The sequence below is a fragment of the Bombus fervidus genome, chromosome 8 (genome assembly GCF_041682495.2).
Source record: "Bombus fervidus isolate BK054 chromosome 8, iyBomFerv1, whole genome shotgun sequence".
Lineage (NCBI taxonomy): Eukaryota > Metazoa > Arthropoda > Insecta > Hymenoptera > Apidae > Bombus > Bombus fervidus.
Genome location: NC_091524.1, coordinates 12,559,675 through 12,580,459, shown reverse-complemented (window position 1 = coordinate 12,580,459; position 20,785 = coordinate 12,559,675). Strand labels below are relative to the sequence as shown.

Here is a 20,785-nt window from a genome sequence, read left to right as displayed (position 1 = left end):
TTAATAGTCAGTAAACATAGAGTCTAAGGGGTTACAATTTGCGTTGCGAGGATTAGGAATGAACAGCAAACTCGTTAGTGTTATAGAGACTTTCAATTTGAAGGTTGTATTACGTTGTGGGCTTTTATTTCCGTTTCGGAAAATAAAATGGAGCACGAGAGAAATTGAGAATTGGAGCTTGTTAATTGAAAACGTGAATACAGTTTGTTTGCAAGTTTTACATTTGCGTCATTGGTATATATATTAGGTTGTCTGAAAAGTTTCTTTCGTTTTATAAGAAAATAATGGACGCACAATATTTTTCGTTTTATATTTTTTTATTGAATTACATATGATTACATTTTGTTCTATCAAAATAGAGATCACAACGTTAGATTTCATGTTTGTATAAAGATGCATCGTCGTAAAAGACGTGTCTGTAAAAGAAAGATACTTCTTGGACAACCTAATACTTAGATTTGTGCACAAACGTGATCAGGAATAATTTAGTAATAATTGTCTTCCATGAATTAAATTTTTTAAATAAAAGTCGCTACATTCGATAGATAATAACAGCATTAAACAAACGTATATTATGATTTTCTAGGACAAAAATTATGATAATAAGTATAGAACAAATAGTGTGGCAATGTTAAAATAAATTTTCTTCCCTTCAGTCGGAAGGTGGTACGACATAAATCAGCGTAAAACCGTGAAACTGCTAGAAGACTCAAACGATAAAACTTTTCCGTCGAGCTGCTTCGCTTTGGTCCAAGATTAATAATATACACGATGTGAACGCGTCTTAAGCGTCTCTGTTTTAATTAAATTGAAATCCGCAGTAAAGCTTATTAGACGCTCTATTAAAAGAGCCTGGACACGGCAAAGAGAATTATTAATGTGTTAAAAGAAAAAGGAGAACTTAATGGAAAGTAATAACGATTTAGAGATAATTTGTAAAAATAATCTATGTTTCACGATTCTATTTGAACATCTGTTCGGCTACTTCGTAAAACAATTAAACATTAATAAATTGAAAGTAATAAGTTAGATCATAGACAATAATACGATTCTTTTCGTATTTTGAGTAAGAATAAGTAGTTATCTATTAGTAATTAATCAATGATGTGTCTTCTATCGTTTGGTACAACCGTTTGCCATTCTTCTATTAAGTTTTCCATTTTTCTTTTACAAAATTAGTCTGGTGACAAGTTTCATTGTTTTAAACTAAGCTCTTAAAAAGCCACATTTTTTATGGAAGAGTCGAATATATGTATTTGCAGGATACTGGATTTTATATCGTACTATAAATACGTGTCTTTTTTATGAAAATAACTGCATTGACGACACAGTCGACGACACATTCGCTAAAATATATTTTGTGTTCAAATTTTCCATGTTTACCATTGCCATCCGACGTTCAAATAAGAAATATATTATTAAATATATAAACAAGTTTAACCAACAAAAGTGTAAATTGAAAATATCTCCATACACCAAACAATTAAAATTATTTATTTAAAATCACTTTACATATAAATTAATTCTAGATATTGCATAAAAATAAAATTTGTATTGTGCGTATTGTTTCTCGATTGTATAAATTAATAATATAATGAACGGATTGGTCAAGTGAAATCTCTTTAATTATGTAAAAATCAATGAAATTCTATGTTTCGGGAGGTGTATCGTATACAGGATAGTACTAGGAGGAATTTCGATCGATCCATCGAATAATTCTCTATTGTATTCTACGGTATTAATTGAAAGATCATGTTCATTCTACGTAGATCACGCGATGTGGTCTATGCTGCAGAGTTCGGTTGAGCATAATTCCATGCATAATGCGATCTTCTAGCATTTCCATTGACTTCTAGCTATCTCCTATATTAAGAGACAAAATTTATTCTCATTTGATAAAAGAGTACAATAGAAATAGAGAACAACATTTTTTTAATTCGAGTATTCTGACTTTGAGTGGATACCTGATGTAAAGTGGACATCTAATATTCATTTTATGGAGATAATATTAAGAATAGCGTCGGCCAACAACAACTGCTGCTCCTTGCAAACTAAGAAATAGCTAGAAGAACTTCACTTTAAACTTGAAAGATAAAATGAGTGATCTATGATAACAAGTTTATGTTAGTGAAACGGTTTCAAATTTCTTCCAAATTTACGCGGACGCGATACTCTTTGAAAATCGACGCGAAACACGCGGTCCAATCGATTTCGATAATTCTCAAACCGGAACAAACTAACCACCGCGAAACGACGAATCAGCGCGTAACGTTCGAATTCCATTGCTAGTGGAATCGATTTCAAAAAGTTCCTGCACGCGAGTCAGTCGTTCCGGTTGCATCAGGCAATTTCGATAATTCGCAAACGTTGTCGCCTTTTCAATCGATGACCGTCCGGCACAGGAAATCATCTCGGTCGCCTTCGTTCTAAATTACGCGAGATTAAAGTGCCAATGCTGATAGCGTTCTCGTTTAATCTTCGTTCTACCTTTGATCCACGTTTATTACCTATTTATGACTTATCCTCTACAATTGCGATTTAATGGAGCGGTATATATCAAGGTGCGCGTTTATTCGGAGACCCTTTCCATGCTACGTCTTTTAATCCGTTTTTCCAAACTTTAACATCAGGAGGAATAATATTTAGTGTGTTCACAATCAAGTTGATAAACAATATATATTGTACATGTATGCATATTATGACTTCAGTGTTATAGGCAGGGTATACAAAATTTATTCGGCAATGTATCAGTTAACAATTCAACAAAAGTTCGTGGAGTAGAATACATGAGATGTCATACTCGTATCGTACAAGTTTAGGAATAAACTTTCATGAAGGGTGGGAAGGGTTGAAGGGTGGTTTGTTCTCTTAAAGCTGAGTTATCGCTGTTAAGAAAATATCTAATACTTTTGACTATTTTTCAAGTTTGGGCCGTTCACGACCTTTCCTTTTCAGAGCTAGCTCATTTCCAAGTCTCCATGTTTCTCAATTTCATTATGTGCATCATAATATAAACCTCTCGACGCATTTATAGCAAGAATATGACATAAATAACAGTTACAACATCAGCATGTTGCTCATATACTAATAAAACAAAGAAACAAGAATAACATAAAAATCACCCTAAACTAAACCAACTCGCAAAGGATATCCTTCAAATATTCTTCAAAATTCGACAACTCGAACGCAATGTTACAGTCATCGGGATAGAACGGGATATTCACAACACGTGCCAAGAACTCTCAAAACTTCAACTCATTTCCTGATCCCTCGAAACCCCTCGAGGAGAAGCTCGCGTGTCGCGGTGTGCTCTCCAGTTTCATGGAAATTTCGTCGAGGAATCTCGCATCAAGCAGTTAACTCGAGTTAATCAGGTCGTCCATTTGGTTTCGCGTTATTCATCAAGACTTTTGCGACGATTGTTCCGCTTTCTGATGAGTCGTGTCCTTTGAACGACTGCTTTTGCTAATGTGGATCGTATCTCGCGGAAAAACGACTACTTTAATGACTGAAACGCGATCGTGAAACGGGAAACGAAGACAAAACGAGTATGAGAAACGTTGAAGAAAAATATACAGTCGAGGAGAAAAATAAGCGGACAACTAGTAGAAACAAGTATCATTATTTATTATCAGCGTGCGGATTTTTATGCAAATTCATATTTTCAAGAATAGAATTAAAAAAATAAAATACAAATACAAAATCTTTTTATCCGCTAATTTGTATATTTTATTTCCACTATCTGTTCACTTATTGTTATCTCCAATTGTAAAATGATGTCTTCGGAGAACGCGTTTTAATGATGCATCACTGTCGCACGCGTTTGAGGATATATTCGATGCTAAAACAACGAGTAATGGGAACAAAATGTAATATAATTTCCGGTTGGAAGTACTGGACACGCGAACAAAGAAATTTCGTGTTGAAAGAACGAGCTAAGAGGAGAGAAGATTGATTTATTCATACAAAAGGAAATTTCTTCGGAGTGCATCGTAATCGAATTCTGGATAAAGTTTATGTCTTGCAAGAGGAACATAAAACTTACACGACATGGATAAATGAACGCTTGGAAATGATCGTGGAAGAATGTAGAACTATCAGTGATCACGACTGACATTATTTAGGAACATACTGGGAAAGTAATGTCTGCTTTTGATAATACTTGGAGAAGGTTCGAGTGGACCATATATGACAAAATCATTTCACGAAGATGACGTTTAGAACTAAATTTCTCTAGTAATACCACGCGATCAAATCAAGAAACAAAAAATAAGAAAAGAAGGAAGGTAAAAAGCGGTAGATCATGAAACGCAGAATCCAAAAGGTAAAAGGGAAGAGTGACATCTTCACTTTTCACACGACGTCACACTCGTTATTTCATGCTCGTTAACCCCGGCCATCGGGTAGCGGCCAGTTCGTAGCCGGCCGCGTTGCTTTTTAATTAAAAATTCTAGCCGCCTGTAGACAGTAATTTGAATTCATAGGTGGCAGCCATTGTCTTGGCAAACGGCGCGTTCTCTGGCAGCGGTTTTTTAAAAAGATGGTCACAGTGGGCGAACGTGATACTGGGACAGAAAGGGGCGAAGAAGGAGGTCGAGACACGGCGACGATAACAATAATTATCCTGCCATTTTTCTTCGCCAATTTGGTCGTGAAACACGTGGCGCATTTCGCGTATCCGTTCGCCTGTGTCCTTCCTGTGGCCTCGCCTTCACTTCCGGCTAGATTAGAAACGGTCCAATTGTTGTCCTCGCAAATTTCCACGAAAATTTCCTTGGAAACATTTACAAGCCTTTCACGTCGTCGTGAACGTGATAAGAGAAGTTCTCGTTTAGCCCGCTGTGATTCTGCTAATTTTCCTTCGCTGGGATTTCAGAGCGTCCAATTTGTAAGGGTGTAATGATGAGTGATGAGATAAACGAGGCATTGTTAACACTGTTGAAAGGATTGAGAGATGATCTTTATACCAGTGTCTTGCAAGTAGATTAGATGATCTTCGTTGTGTAATAGAAGATTGTTGTAAATTCATCTTTTTTCGTTCTTGATTCTTTTCTTCGTAAATGGAAGATATTTATTTCGAATTAATTAATTAGTAAAGATATAATGCAAGAATCGTTACTTAAACACGTTAAATTTATGGAACGAAATAAAGAGATTTAGATCGAGATTAAACTGCAGACAGAAACTGACTGTTATTTAAAGAATTAATAGAAACCGTACTTGAATAATAATTTGAATGGATAGGAGCATACAGCGATATCAAGCCATTCAAAATCATTCAAAGGTACTTCCTGAGTCTATATGGTCCTCGAGAGTGTATAACCTAGCGAATATCCTATACTTTCTACCACACTCTACTGACGTACCAGGTTCTGTGACTATAACTTGATATTCTGTGCCAGATCCTTGATACCTCTTGTAAAATACGAACTGAAATTATCCGTATCTGCAACTCGATCGTGCGCAACATGTTAATACTAAAATTGATAAAATCAAAACATATTTCAGTGAAATTATTTGAAACAGGAACTTTCTCTCGTCGAGGGCAAATTAAGGAAAAGCTTTGAGGAAGACTTCTAAATAAAATATTAAGGCAACAAATTTTTATATATAAATTAATTTACATATGACTGATTCATCCATAGTAATTGATGTTTTAAATGCACATTTATGCGAAAAGAGCATACAAGATGCGTAAGATCTTCCGATTCCTATCGTGTCGAGCATGAACCTTTGTTCTTCCATTCTGCAGTTCGTTCCAGTGCAAGACAAACTTTAACTGCAAAGAGCATATCCAAAGGCGGAAAATATGTACGCGGCTTTTGAAACCTTCAGAGGATAAACTCGACGGCTAAATGTACTGGAAAAATGGAGTTTGATGATGCAATATGAGATGAAGACGCTCATCTAAGAGAAAGTACACAAATGGTTTCTGCTTCGGGTTAAATTTTTATCCCCTCGTTTAGTTTATAGTCCGCTAATATCGTAGCAGTTTCCTTAATAAAGACGTTTTGCATGATACTTTAATAATTTGGGAAGGACCTACAATTTCCGTGTAATTCACAATAAATTTCATCCAGTTTTGTTCAACTAAAAAATTCCTTCGAAGACTTTATACATTTAACGAAACAAGTCTAAAATTATTATAACATTTTCATATAACTGTATATCGTATATAAATGGAATACAATAAAATTATTTGACATCTGAAAAAATTATTGAGCCAAGTAGAATCTTCTATCTTCGACTAATTAATAACAAATTAATAACAAATAGCAGTATCGAGCTTTTTACCAAATTTTATTCGATTAAAAACCTTCTCAAACCCTGCAAATTCATCTCGAAATAAATGCGAACTTCAAATTATTGTATTAGGTTGTCCCAAAAGTTTCTTTCGTTCCATATCGTACATAATTCAATAAAATAATATAAAACAAAAAATGTTGTCCATCTATTACTTCCTTATAGAGCGAAAGAAACTTTTGGGACAACCTAATATCATAACATCTCCGTAAATTAATATTCTAAACAAAATACTGGTATAATAAAATTATTTGCTACGAAAAAAAGTAATCAAACTCGATTAAAGCGTCTTATACATGCAAAGAAAATTCTATCCAAATTTTCTACGAGTAATTCGTGTGATAAATAGACAAAAGAGAAAAAATCCACTCGCCTCGTTTCATCTTGATCGCGAACACAGTTACCGCGGTAATTTCTTCCACCTGCGCGACCCTCTGCAATCTCCACGTTTCTTTTCATAATTCATTTACTTCAGATCGCGTATCCTTTACGAGCCATCAACCTATCTCCACCTTCTACTTAAATCTGCATGTAATTTAATTCGGATAAAGTGAATTTATTTGTACCGCTTCTTCGACGTAACTGAATAAGTGCTTCTGTTATTTTTCATTTCCTTTCATGATGTTCGTCCCTATTACACAGGATATCCGGCTTAAGAGCACCTTGCTTATTTGTTACACGTAGACATTTTCTCGAAACACGCCGATAGATAGTTTTCTTCCTTGGTATTCGGTTCTACTTCTTCGTTTCCGTATTTGTTCCGTCTTTGTGCGCTCTTTGTGCCGGATGACAGAAGAATTTCCTCTCGTGGATATTCGCTATTCGACATACTCGCTTAGTGCTTTTCTCGTGATGGGAGTTCAGTCGTAGAAACGGTATCACGTCCAACGATTCTAAGAAAACGCTTCTACGATTGTAGCGCGATTTAAAACGAGGAATGCAAAGGTATTTGTTTTCGTTTCCTTTTCGTTTGTTTTATTAGGAAAAGTATTGCTTATTAGGTAAAGCATGATTCCACTTTACTTGGTTGTTAAATTGTTTTCCACGATATTGGGCACGTTCGAAGAATTTCAAGCTTGAATGGAAGAATCGACTAGTTAGTCTAAAACGAGGTACAAGTAACATCTACATTTCTAGGTTTTTAAATTCTCATATTCTTACGAATATTTCTTACATTATATATTCTAATGAAATAATTCAAACCGTAATAAAAAAAAAATATAAAAATGGTAGTGAGCAAAATTTACGATCGCGTCAACGTTCCGAAATACGAATTTCTTTATTCATAGAAATGGCACAGCTGGGTTTACAAGCACGCCATCGTTGAGTTCTGTTCAGTTGTTAAGTAGACAGTGCGCTAGAAACGTGTTCGAAATGTTTAGTGAAATGTTTATCTCTACGGTGCAATTCCGAAAGCGACGAGACTGCCTCGTTCGCATAGTTTCACTTTAGAAGTTTCATATAACAAATAGTCAGGTAAATCTTTCTTCAAATTAATATTTTTCGCGTGATCGAGTACTAAGACTCTGATTAAAAATGTTACGATCGAAAGATTTCTCAAATATCAAAATTTTCTTCTTATTAAATCTTCCTCTCTTGATACGATCGCAGTAGAAGTATATTCAACCTTTCTCGATAAACCACGCTCTCTTTTCTTATTGAGACTGTTTTTCGTAATGGGATTCATCTGTTTCCGAATGAATTCTTTTTTTAAATGGATTACATACATATACATATATAGGAGTGTCTCTTATTCGATAAAATTACTTATTACTTTGGTAGAATATTTATAAATAATGAAAGAAATTATAACTCTTGCAGTTACAGTAAAAGGCTACATTTTTCTAAAAAAAGAACTAATTTCACATATAGAATTAATGAGAAAATATAATATACTTTTATTCTTCTTATTTGTTGGAACACCAGATAAAATCCCATTTCTTCCAAATTTGTCTATTTCTCTCAGTTCTTCTTCTTTCCTCTACGTTAAACATCTAAAACAACAACCGGAAGCAAATAAGACCAAAGTTAAAATCCATCAACCGCATATCACAAGAACTTACCTCGACGGCTGTTCTCGCTTTCGTTCAACTTTAACATTTTTCCGAAAAAATTCCAGCGTCCCTCGCTTTTTCTTTTCCCAACGCCGTCCGCGTCTCCGAGGATACAACGTGTCTCAACCAAGGTGCATTGCGGTTCTGTAATTGGACACCACTAATGCACCTCAACCTCGTTTGTCGAACGTGAAGGGAATGAAAAGGAAGAAACAGGAAAGATCGAGCAGCCGCTAAGAACGAGAGGAAAAGAAGGAAAAGGAGGAAGGAAGGAAGGATGGAAAGGAAAAAAAAAATGAAAAAAAGTGTAAGTCGATACGGAAGGCGTCGTTATTTGGTTTATTCGTTCATCCGATCTGTTTCCCCTTTGGCTCGCTAGTTTCTACGGTGCTAGTATATTCTTGTTTCCTCGTTTGAACCTTCTCATGCTTTATTTGCCGAATACTTGTATTTATACTCCACGATATAAAGAGAAACTTTAATTGGCCAATTTAATGAAAATTTTCGGAATTTGAAATGTAATGTAGTGTCGATGCAAAATCAGATAAGAATTTCGTATGACGTTAATTTGTAGATCGACTTATTGTGATATGAAATACATGAAATTTGAGCAGTCCGAAATTAATCGCGTGTTTCATACTCTAAAAAGATCGTTCGTTTAGTTTTATATTTAACTAAATTCTAACTGCGTTCACTGCTAAATCTTTTCGCAACTTCGAAGAATATATTAGATCTCTTTACAATAAGAAAAAAAACAAAATTGTCTTATATGGCTCTCATTCCTCTAATGGGCAGTTAGTTCTTCTACGTTATATCATATTTATTGTATGTGTTCTAAGTAAAGTTTAGTGAGATTATCCCATTTTTGACAAGGTTCAGACACGTTATCTGCAGCGAGCATCGCATGTTACTCACAGATCACCATAACTCACGTTTTACAAAGGGTTCGATCAATAAATTTGTGTCAGAAACATTTCTGAGAAACGGTAGCTACGGATTAATATGAGTTATGTCCGCTACCCTTCATTCAAAATCAGATATTTAAAAACATGAAACTCGCACGTTTTAACATTGCCCATTTAAATCGCACGATGTACATCGATTTTTACACGCAAGTCTTATTTCGCAAATCTATCACATCGGATACTATTACCAGACTAAATTTATTGTTTCCTATCGCAACTAAGCACGAAAAGGTGCATTTCCATCCAGAAATAAACGCTTCGTTAGATCACCAAAAATACGTGAGATATTTCGGAGTCTCTTTTTAATGCTTCACCCTATATAAATACATATAAATAGCATATATAATAATTGTAATAATTACAGAACTCTAACCAATTTCAATTACGATCATTTTATTCTATAATCTTAATCTATACGCGGGCTAATTATACAATTTCTATCATATACGTTGACTAAAATAATCAATCGATAAAACACCTCGGCATAATGCAAACGAAAACACATAAACTGTATTCCAATTACTCCATCCACGCTCGCAAGACACCATATATCTTCAACTTCTCTCCATCTATCACCTACGAACTCTCTTTCTTCTTTTAATTTCCAAGTTCTACGTTCTCATTCCTGATCAACCTGACACCTCCTCCCGCTTTCTTCCTTTCATATCACCAGATCCGGGTTTCGTTCACCTTTCCGCGCCGCTATTCCATCTTGTCCGCTGTAACGCGTCGGAAACCGCCACCACTCGAGTTGTCGCGCGTCAGTCGATACTCTTCAGCCACGCGCGCGTTTTTCATATTTCATTCCTTCCGGCGGGCCTGCACCTCCCGCGGCTTTGTCGTTCGTTTGTCGTCGGCACCCTTAATTCTCTGTTTCGCCGAGAACACACACCGATTTTCTTCGTCTTCTCCTTTTCACGTCGCTTTATTATCCGTCCTCTGCAATCCGGCAGCGCCGTGACTTTCTTCCTTTCCGCAATTTCCCCGTTCGTTCGTTTTTGTGCTTTGTCATCTGGCCAGTCCTCGCGTATTTTCCGCCATCTTTACCTCGACCCCCCTTCCGTGTTCTTTTTATTTCTCTCAGCTATCGCGGTCCAGAGCCTCGGATTTCATATTATTTCCTACGCGCTTCGTGTTTCCTCTGTACCGTGTGCCGCGTTTGTCTCCTGCGGCCCATTATCCTTCCCCCGAGCTGCTCCTTCCATCTCCAATACGCGTCTCACGTATATAACATTGTTGTTTTCCCTTACTCGGTTTCCACGACGTTTCGCTTTCTCATTTTCCGCGTCTCGTAACAGAGCCTCCACCAACTTTCTGATCCAGCCATCTCGTAGGAATGGTCGTTAGACGCGATTCGAGGTTAAATTCCGCGGTGGAAATTGCGTGTATGGTCTGATTTAAGTTTAAGTTAAGCGTAGTGTAAATAATCGGCTAATGCAAGTAATTTTCATATTTCGGCAAAGGTTAGAAAGTCGTTAATTCAAGTTACTTACTGCCTTCTGAATTTAATAATACGAAGTATCTTTTAACATCGTCGAAATAGATCGTTCTATATAAAAACAGTGACATTCCTAATTAACATTACGGAATAGTTGCTTCGAGTAGGAAGATTGTCTATGAGTTGTATTAAAAGTTCATTCTACGAAAATAACCTGCAAAGGGAAACGGAATTAAGCGAAGAAAAAAAGAAAATGAATACGATGAAACAAAGTCGAGGCAATTTCACCACTTCCAGTCTAAAATTCTATCGCTTAGTATTTTTTGAAATGGTTCCCATCAGGCTAATACAATTTTGTAGAAATTAGTTTTACGAAACGGACAAAAGCTTCGGAGAAATTAAAAAGAACAAGGCTCTTTGTATACACAGTTTGACCCAGAGCAGAGAGAGCGCCTCTTGAACCATGGTATATCTCGAATTCATATTTCACCTTATCGCTAAATTGCTCTCTGTATGTTCAATCCCTGCTCCGCTCTCACTGTCCGTGGCGGAGTTAAAATTCCCTTGGCTTTACACAAGATGTGTCGATAAATTTTCTAAAGGATGTCCTTAGAAAATTTTCTGAGACTCTTTCCTTAAGAAAACACGGAGACGTAGATTTTAGATAATGTTTAAATGATTACGCTTACGTAATAAGCTATTAGGCGCCACTTTTGATGCCGTAGCTAATTATCTAAGAAATTATGTACCATATATCGTGTTACATATAATTAATTATACGAAATAATCGAGTTTAAGCTGTAAGTGGTCATATTTCAAAAAGTATGTCACATTGAAAAGATTGTTATTCGAGAATCGAGTCAAATTTCCAATTGGCCTAAGGTTATTTCGATTTTTTAACGGTGTATGTTTCTTTACAAAATGGGATGTCATAACATAACGAGACGTAATCGAACAATCTTGCAATAACATAGTCTGTTTAACGTTCCAAAAGAGCTTCTCCTGTTTGATCGAATGCTTTTTAAATATTCCTAAAATATGTTACGTATTCACGCGTACATTTATTCCGAAAATGGAAACTTCGTGTTCCAAACTACGCTCCGAATCTGAAATCCTGACAGCCGAATCTTTCGCCATCTTTTTACTTATAGGTATCTAATAATAGCTATTGATTCATGCCCTTTCCTTCATCGAAAACGTATCAACGAACCTGCCATCTCTCACAAAACCATAACAACAGAACACGAAAATATCTATTATTAGCACTGTCACAAAATCATAAAAACAATGCGCACAATGACTTCACGACGAATTTCACAAACATTAGAAACCATACAACTGACAAGTACACGATTCGATAAAGAGCACTTCTAAGACACCAGGTCGCTTGAACTTGCCTCGCATTACCGTTGGTCCCGTTGTTCTTACGTCATCGCAGTCACAGTCGCTCGTCATAGTCGAGGTCAGAGCTTCACAAGTTTGCCCTCTCTCGTGGCGAGGGTGCTGCAGCTCGAGATAGAGACGCCGATTCTCGATTGCTTCGAAGTATCCACTCGCTGCGAGTTGAATGCTTCTCCATCTTCGACAAAGCGCGATAATCCGACCAAACTTTTGTTCGACGAAGACGCTGGCTCGGAACAAGAGCGAGGGAGGAAGCATGGATACAGGATGGTGACTGAAGGAGCAGATAGAGCGAAGAGCGAGCGAGAGAGAGAGGATACGCAAGAATTGAATATCTATTATTCCGGCGGCTCGACGATGAAACGTTGAAGAGGGTGACTCGGTGATCCTCGAAAGTTCACCTCGTTCTTTTAGATTGCGTCGTTACACTATTTTCTTGGCGAAACCGAAGAGGCTTTCTGCTGTCAGCCGGTCGTTCGATGCTTTTCAGCTGGAGAACTTTAATGGATAAATGTTCGATTCGTCTTGTTTTTCGGTCAGGGAACAGAGATGATCGATGAGGGAACTAATGATAAAGTATATGACGATAGAGGGCAAGAACGATAAAGTACAAGAACAATGTTAAAAATAGGCGAACTTTCGAAGTCATCTGGATTGAGAAATTCTTTCATAGCGTGACTCTGCATATTCCGTGGAAATAATAACGGAAAGAGATCCGAAGACGTGTTTCATATGCGAGAAGTTTACAAATTTTCCACAAAAGTTGCGTCGTACGATATTTCTTTAAAATTATCATTCTATTATTCACGCGAATAATTTTCAAGAGTAACGTCGATAGCGATAAAATTTATGGCCTCAGTTGTGACGGTCCATTGAAATATGTTTGCTTAACTCGGTTGAACATTAATTTCTGGAAATCTGTTTACTCGTAGGAATTCGGTTGTGTTTCCCAATACTATTCTATCGATCGATGTTCAGTTGTTCGGTAGATGATGCACGAGAAACGTGTCTAAAACGCATCGTGTTCGTTTGTGTGGAACGACTGTAGGAGCACCACGAACGTATTTATCTAACAACATCGGAACAAATTAGATTAGGGATTGAATCTGAAAATTTGTATAATACGATCAGCGACTCTTAAGCGACTCGAAAGGATGTTATAAATATCCATGTAATTTCATACAAATTATAATTACGATATAAATAAAATTATTTCGCTATCGTTTAAACGTACCTACTATTCGTTTCATGAAACATTAAACCGTAATGTTTAACTTGGCAAAACGACATTAGCTTTTAAACCGCGTTATCATTGAAACAAGAACATTTCACTAATTTCCAATAGATTAACGCAATAATTTACAAAAATAAATCTCCGAAATGTTATTAACGCGAACAGTAAATACTCCCATAATCGTTATTTAACTAGAATACATACAGTATTTGCAAGATATTTGTAATACATTAATAACATGCTATTAGTTACGCCATTCATTATGGATAATAGTTCGGTATTGAATTTGTTATGCGTAAACAGTGTTATGAATTATGAATCCGAATGTATATTAGAGGAAGCAATCCTTCATTTATCGAGCAAAGAAGGATTATTGTACGCGGAAAGGGAGAAAATTGAATGTGTTAGGTCGATAGGTGGATAACGTGGCATTAAAAGAAGATCATCGATCCCTCCGATTTCCTTGGAAATTTCCATTTCTCCCGAATGTAATACGTTAAGGCTGAAAGTGGGTGTGATTTGTCTGCTCAACGATATGACAGCTTCTTTCGTGCCTGAGATCCGTCTTTCAAAGGATCGAATAATATTTTTATCACAAATATATATTTAATCTTGTAGAATATCTCGTCGGAAAATATTATTATTTAAAAATGTTATTTTCATTAGAAACTTGTCATATATATGCGTATACCTATAAGAATATTATTAGCAGACAAAATTGTTAATATAGAAATACTTTGACTTAGAATAAGAATTTTTTATGTTACACGTTTTATTACAATTTTGGAATACGAATATTTAGGAAAGAATGGTGTCTAACGTTCAGAGAGTGTTAAAATGAACGTTGTATGAAAAATCATTCGAGACTTGGTTCAGCAAAGCGCAAGATTAATATCGTTACTTTATTATAAAATTCCGATCAAAAGAAACATCGCAACCGCCAAGATTTTTAAAACGCATCGATCTTTCCCAAATATCATAAATGTCGACTTATGATCTCAACTGAGTCGCTAATAACCTGTTATAGTGATCGATATGAGTCTAAAGAATCAATTAAGAAAGACAGAACGGTTTGACGTTATTCTAACTCGATCGATAAATTATGGAAAATATTCAACGACAAGTAATTTGTTTGCACGAGTGAAGGCTCGTCCAATTTCTTAAAGAGCCACGTATACATGTGGAGAGATTCAGAGCCGCGATCGATCGATCGAATTTATTCAAGAAAGAATCGTGTCACGGGAAAAATAGCGAAGGACGGGCGGTGCTTTACGCGCTAACAAATAATAGATCGCGTTGCGATGATCGAGAGGGCCATTTATCTTCGGTGAATCACGGACCACGAAAGGAAAGAATAATGACAAAACGCTTACCTTGCCGGAGCCCCTCGAGTTGCATAAGAGAACGCCGGCAGCGTGGATCCTGTACTCCTTGTCGAGTTGCTCGTGTTGTCCTTGAATCTTCCTGTCGGCAAAGCGAACGAAGTTGCGTTACATAATAGATCCACCGTTCATTAATATAGAAAAGAAAAGATAAGTCTTGTCTTAAGCGTTATCGTTTTTTCATTTTCGATCTTCTATAAGATATTGTTTCGTGTCTGACAAAGCTTTTAAACTGTCTATTTTCTTAATTAGTATTTAGTCTTTAACGGGTGCAGGTTTTAAAAAGATTGACTGATGTAGTATTTTTGTAACATCGTGTGATTTACGAATTTCGTAAAAACATGATCTCGAGTTAGATAAATATTCCGTTCTGCAGGTGCAGAATTACGATACGCAATATTTCCGAAGATGTGTTTTATTTGCACGAACGTCTCAGTTACAGCATAAAGCTCGGTCGAAAAGTTCTCGACAGAGATGTAAACTTCGTGTCACTTGTACCAAACTATTACTCACTTGTACTCTGACTTTTAAACTTCTTTATGTTTGTTGAATACAACTTTCCGATTTCCCATCTTCCCGTAGAAGATAGAAGACTTGTTAACAAGCATTTCTTTAATTTTCCTGGTACTTTCATAAAGTACCCGCCGTCTTTGTTACCGAACCATCTTTTCGCACAAATTTTCCACTGATATCCAACAAAAAGCTTTTAAACTCTCAGTTTCTCAATTTATTTTCATCGTCATTTTTATCAATTTTCCCTATTATCTATTAAACGATATATCATATATAAAAAAAGTATATCGTCCAAGCCCATAAGAACAATCAAAATAAGATATCCATAAACAGGCGGACAACGTGCGTGGTACGTGCCACTGTACGTTATGCGATCTCGTACAATCGCTATAATCAATTATTAAACATATTATCACGACCGGTTTGCAGCAAAGGCATATCCTCGACTAGTATCGTTCTTCCCTAATTAATCATCCCCAAACATCGAAGCCAGCCTTCTACCCCTCTACCAGTATCGAACTTCATTCCACACGTACGTAGATGTTTACACGTTTTCTAATTTTTCTTAGTCAACCTCAGCCGAGCAAAGTAACTCTAAATCAGCCTTGCAAACGTCTCGCTAAACGGCTCGAGTCTGGGAGCGCAAGAAGTTCATTTGTACGCAAACACACGACCGGTTAATTCGTCTGGGTAGGTTTCGTTCGACGCTTTAATTCGCTTATTAGATCGTAGTAGGACTAGTGCTTAATTCGCCTTTACGAACTAGTCGCGCAAAGTGACTCGACGAACAGATCTCAGCATTTTCCCAGAGAAAATGAAGAAGAAGAGAAAAAAACAGAGGGACAAAGCGTTAAAACGAGCGAACAAAGGTGCCGAAGCAAAGGTGGGTCGTGCAGACGAATTTTTCCAAGCGAGTTCCACGGTCACGGTGATTTAAGAATCGAAGAAGTTCCACCGATGGGCGAACGTCTTCGCGGAAAGTTCGGCAATTACGAGCGAGCAAACAGCCTTACAAATTCATGGCGCGAATCAACCGGCCGTCGGTTCCTCCGGTGAACGCCCGGGGCTGATGGCCCGCCATCTAAATTGAATACGCTCTTTCTATTTCGCTCCTTTCGATGACTTCCGCTGCATTTCGTTTCCACTGGTTTATTTGCGTTTGACGTACTGTGTAGATTTTTAACGGATATTTACTTGAAATCTGATTCGTTGAAAATTGAAATTCGTTGTTACAGGATCGCAGAGTTTCGTTAAATAATAAATAATAGGCAGATTTTCATTGGGATGGAATATAGAACGACACGACATGTATATCTGTGTACATTTGCTTCTTGTCATACAGGAAATTCAAGGAACGTGATTCTTTTGTGATTTTTACTCCAGTGAAATATAGAAATATTGGCTCATCCCATAAGCAATGCTGTTTCTCTGAGAGCTCGTTCGGTTTAAAACAATGAAAGTTGCTACTGTAGAAGTTTTTGAGAAACTGGAATGAAACACTTGGAAGGAAAGTGTAATGAATTATAAAAGATACGGGAAAATTCGTCGTTAATCGATTTTCAGGTGAGTTTTTATTTTCGTCTGGTATATGAAAATCAGCGACTGTGTTGTTTATAAGATAATCTAAGTCGTGTAATTTTTTGTGGCCGTTATCAGAATAAGACATATATGTTAAGATATAATTTTTAATATATTTTCATTTGTACGTTATCTGAACACGTTCTGTTCTCTTCAAAAATTACAATTTTATCTAATCTTGCACAAAAAACGGATCCAACACGTTATTATTAATAACGAAGGTGATTATTTAACGTCGTTTATCCGTCAGGGAATCCTTCGTCTCATAATTTATAATACAATATCCTATAATGTAGTTGTACCGCAACCAGAGTAGAGTCACTACTTTTTTAATCAGTTTAACTAGCATCGTGACAGCGTCCTATGTATGTGGCTCACTAAAGATTGAGCGAATAAACCACCCAACCACCCCACTCAAGACTCGTATATCACTGTCGGCGCGTGGTTCATCCACGGGGTTACCTCGAAATCCCTAAACAATCTAGATTCTCTCACTCCATCCTATGGGTATTTGCAATGACAGCATGTGTGTCATACTTGCGGCCACATGATTATCACGCGAAATAGAAAACCTGACAAGGGAAACTGCTTTCGAGGGAAAATGTTTCAAAATACCTATTTTTCCAGGATGTAATAACAGTTTGACATCGTTGAATATTGAATTATTAATGCAAACAACTGTTTTCCCCGCATTGAACGCACGTGTTGCAGCGCCTCCACTATATCGGGTTTCATTTACTTTCCCAATATCGATTTTATTTTAGAAAGAGTTTTATAAAAGTTCATCGATTACGCTCTTCACAATATGTCGTCATTTACATTGATTTAGCGTTCAAACACAGGGGAAATGTAGTAAATAGAGCAAAATGATAAACATAATGCTTATAAAGAATGTAAAAAGTTAATTTCTCTTCGTAAGTTGTTCGATTTTAAAATCTCACAAGAAACTAAACGCATGACAAACTTGGTGTTATTCAGTGCCCGCGTAATTCAACGCAATGGCGTAATCAAGCACAATGACTTGGAAATGCGAAGAGAATGGGAGAATGACTATTAAATTAACGAGCGTGAATTCTCGTGGGAATTTTTAAGAATCTTTTACCGCTACACTATACTTGTTGGCGAAAATGTTTTTAAAACGTGGAACCACTCGGTCGATTTTATCATAACCGAAGACAAAATTAGTCGCCGCAAAATCTTTCTCAATATTTTACGCGTATGCTTATCTGAAGGGACAGACGCTTTTGGGAAAGCACGAAAACCGGCGGTCGTCGAAGTCGTTGAATAAATTTCATTATTAAGTAAAATTATCTTTCTAAAGTTCTTTCGAAGTGTTGGAGTAAAGAATTGCGCGAAGGCGATTTAACTTTTAAACGTTTCGAAGAAGAAGTATCCAGCGAATGATAAGAAAAAAGGTGGAGAAAAATGACGATCTTTGAAAGGGACAATTGCTTTTGAGAAGAAGAAAAGCTTTAAAAGCTATTCGTTTCGGAAGTAGTATAATATAATGTACGAAATGGCGATCCTATTTTTGCAATAAAAAATTGTCCTTCTTATATCATCTATACCGTCTCTACATACAATTTTTATTTCGTTGAAGGCACCGAATAAAACAACAAAAATTAACTCAAAATCGATCAGAATCAAACCACATTTTAAACACGCTATAAATTCACAGTCGAATAATATTCGTCGTACAAAACTTTTTCACTTCTGAATATGAAATTTAACTTTCTGATAACAAATATCCATTGGAAGATGTTTCTTGGAATAGTTAACAGAATTAAAAAATTCCTCGTCGCACCAAACACCTCGGATACAAAAACTTCTTTCCCGAAATATTCCACCATCGTAACACGCTTCCATCTCCAATAGGAAGAAACGAAAAGTCGCAAGAATCGAACATCGAGCACTGCGTTCTCTCGTGATTCGCGCGTCGCTCCTTCGTTCAATTTCTCGGCTCTCTATCCTCGAGAGGAATCGTCGATTATTCCGTTGTTTCTCGCGCGTGTTTGCCACGGAACGCGAAACGAGTGGAGCCGCTTTTGACTCGAAACGCTTAATTGGACTCGCGGAAACGATGGAACTCGGCGCGTCGTGATGCCCGTAAATTCGTCGTCGGTGTATAATCGACGAGGCGCGCCTCCAAGCGTCGGCAAACAGCGCCGAAACGCCGCACCGCGAGAAGCTGTGTAAACACCGCCCACCAGACGAGAAGAAAAAAACGATGAAAAAAAGAAATGCTCGGCTTTACATATCGCTGACTCGAGAATTTTCTCCTCGGGCTGTCGTTGAGACTCTCGAGACGCTCGCGTCCGCAAGCGTCTCGCTAGACGCCGCTCCTAATTTTCGGGATTTCAGAAATCCGCGTATGCACCTGTTAACGTGATCCTCCGAGGCTGGATTTGTTATCAAGGACGCTGAACCGAATTTCCTTGGGATAATAATTACGCCAAGAGGGGTGAAAGGGTGGTGTTAACGCGAAGGAGCGATAGTTACGAAAGGATGCTAGATAAAATATTGCTTGGAAATTATTTTGTAAAAGTTAAACGATGATTTGAGGGTTCGAGTTTTGAAAGTGGAGGTTCTTGGAATTTTTGTCGTCGCGAGTCATGTGTGTTGTTATTGAGATATGTATAATTGTGTGTGCTAGACTAGATTAGCGGTAGTGATACACGTATATGAATATGAGTGTATGGAAGTATGTGTGTGCACAGCGTCTGGAAAAACAGAGGAATATAATTGTTCCGTTGGTAGTGTGATATAGAAGACGGTGAGACAAGGAGAGTGCTGAGACGCAAATGTATATCGAGGAAGATCCTGGAAATCGTTTATTAAATAAATCTAAAACTATTTTAATATGAATTCTAAGTGTAACCTTAGCGTTCCTTTACTTTTATTTCGGCGATTAAGATCCACAATTCTCAACAGTTGTGTTTCTAAGAATCGAACGGTGTGCGAGAAAGGTATTGTCCGATGGATTAAGTCAATTTTTCTAGGGAAGTATATTAAGTAACTTTGTTCAGGCTCCAGAAAGTTAAGTGGTATTTACATAGGAAATTTCTTCTAATTTAATTGTAAATATGTAAAATGCGAATACGTTGTGTCGGGTAGAAAAAACTTCTGTTGAATCATAATTATACTAAAGAGCGCGTTTTTGGCAACGAGACAGCTGTTCTCGGAGATTAAATTTTACTTTAGACCATTAAATTTAATACGAGAATAGAAATTTTTACGTCGTTTCTAAAAATATATTAAATATTCATTTACTAGTTTGTCGTCCATGAAAAATAATATTTACGAAATTAAATATGAACAGATCGCTTAACAACTCCATACTTTAAATAAATATTGCTTTGTACATTCTCTGTTTATAATACTACCAATGTACAATGGTATTAAAATTTATACAAAGCTAGGGAAATTTCTCGCATACCTGTCGTATACATGATATTGTTAGATTAGACAGAAAAACGAACGTAGTTTGCAGCTGAATTTTTTACAATCTGTATGCTTGTTACATCTACAACTATGAGAGGAATTCTCAGCGAAGAATATTTTTCACCATTTCACTGAAAATACGTTACGGCATTATCCGTTAAAAATTCTAGAACGCTTCTAGATGGAAAGAAACTTTTTAATAAAAATTTCCTCCTACGCTATTGTTATTTATAAATTATCAAAGAAATTTTTAAAGTAACATTCGCACACAGTTTGTTAAATATTCGTATTCACGGCGCATGATAATATACGAACGTCGTTTCAGGAATGGACTCACCTTTTTCCAATTTTACTTCGTAACAAGCTACGAAAGTCGCTGTTCGTATTTCAAGCAAAAGCTGAAATTAAAAATGATACGGAACGTTTCATAAATAATAAGCTGTACAGCGTAGAATTTATATATTCGTTGGCTTGCA

General features: G+C 36.6%; 1 protein-coding gene across 1 annotated transcript in view; it reads right to left on the bottom strand.

Moving 5' to 3' along the window:
* Nucleotides 1-1,546: 1,546 nt before the first annotated feature.
* LOC139989697 (uncharacterized) overlaps nt 1,547-20,785 on the bottom strand; it is a 104,033-nt gene continuing 84,794 nt past the window's right edge. The window contains exons 4-5 of the mRNA XM_072008218.1: nt 14,769-14,859; nt 1,547-1,863 (exon numbers count right to left, since the gene is read on the bottom strand). Of these exons, the coding sequence (XP_071864319.1) occupies nt 1,834-1,863; nt 14,769-14,859 (121 nt within the window). The 3' untranslated portion in view covers nt 1,547-1,833. The remainder of the gene's footprint in view (nt 1,864-14,768; nt 14,860-20,785) is intronic.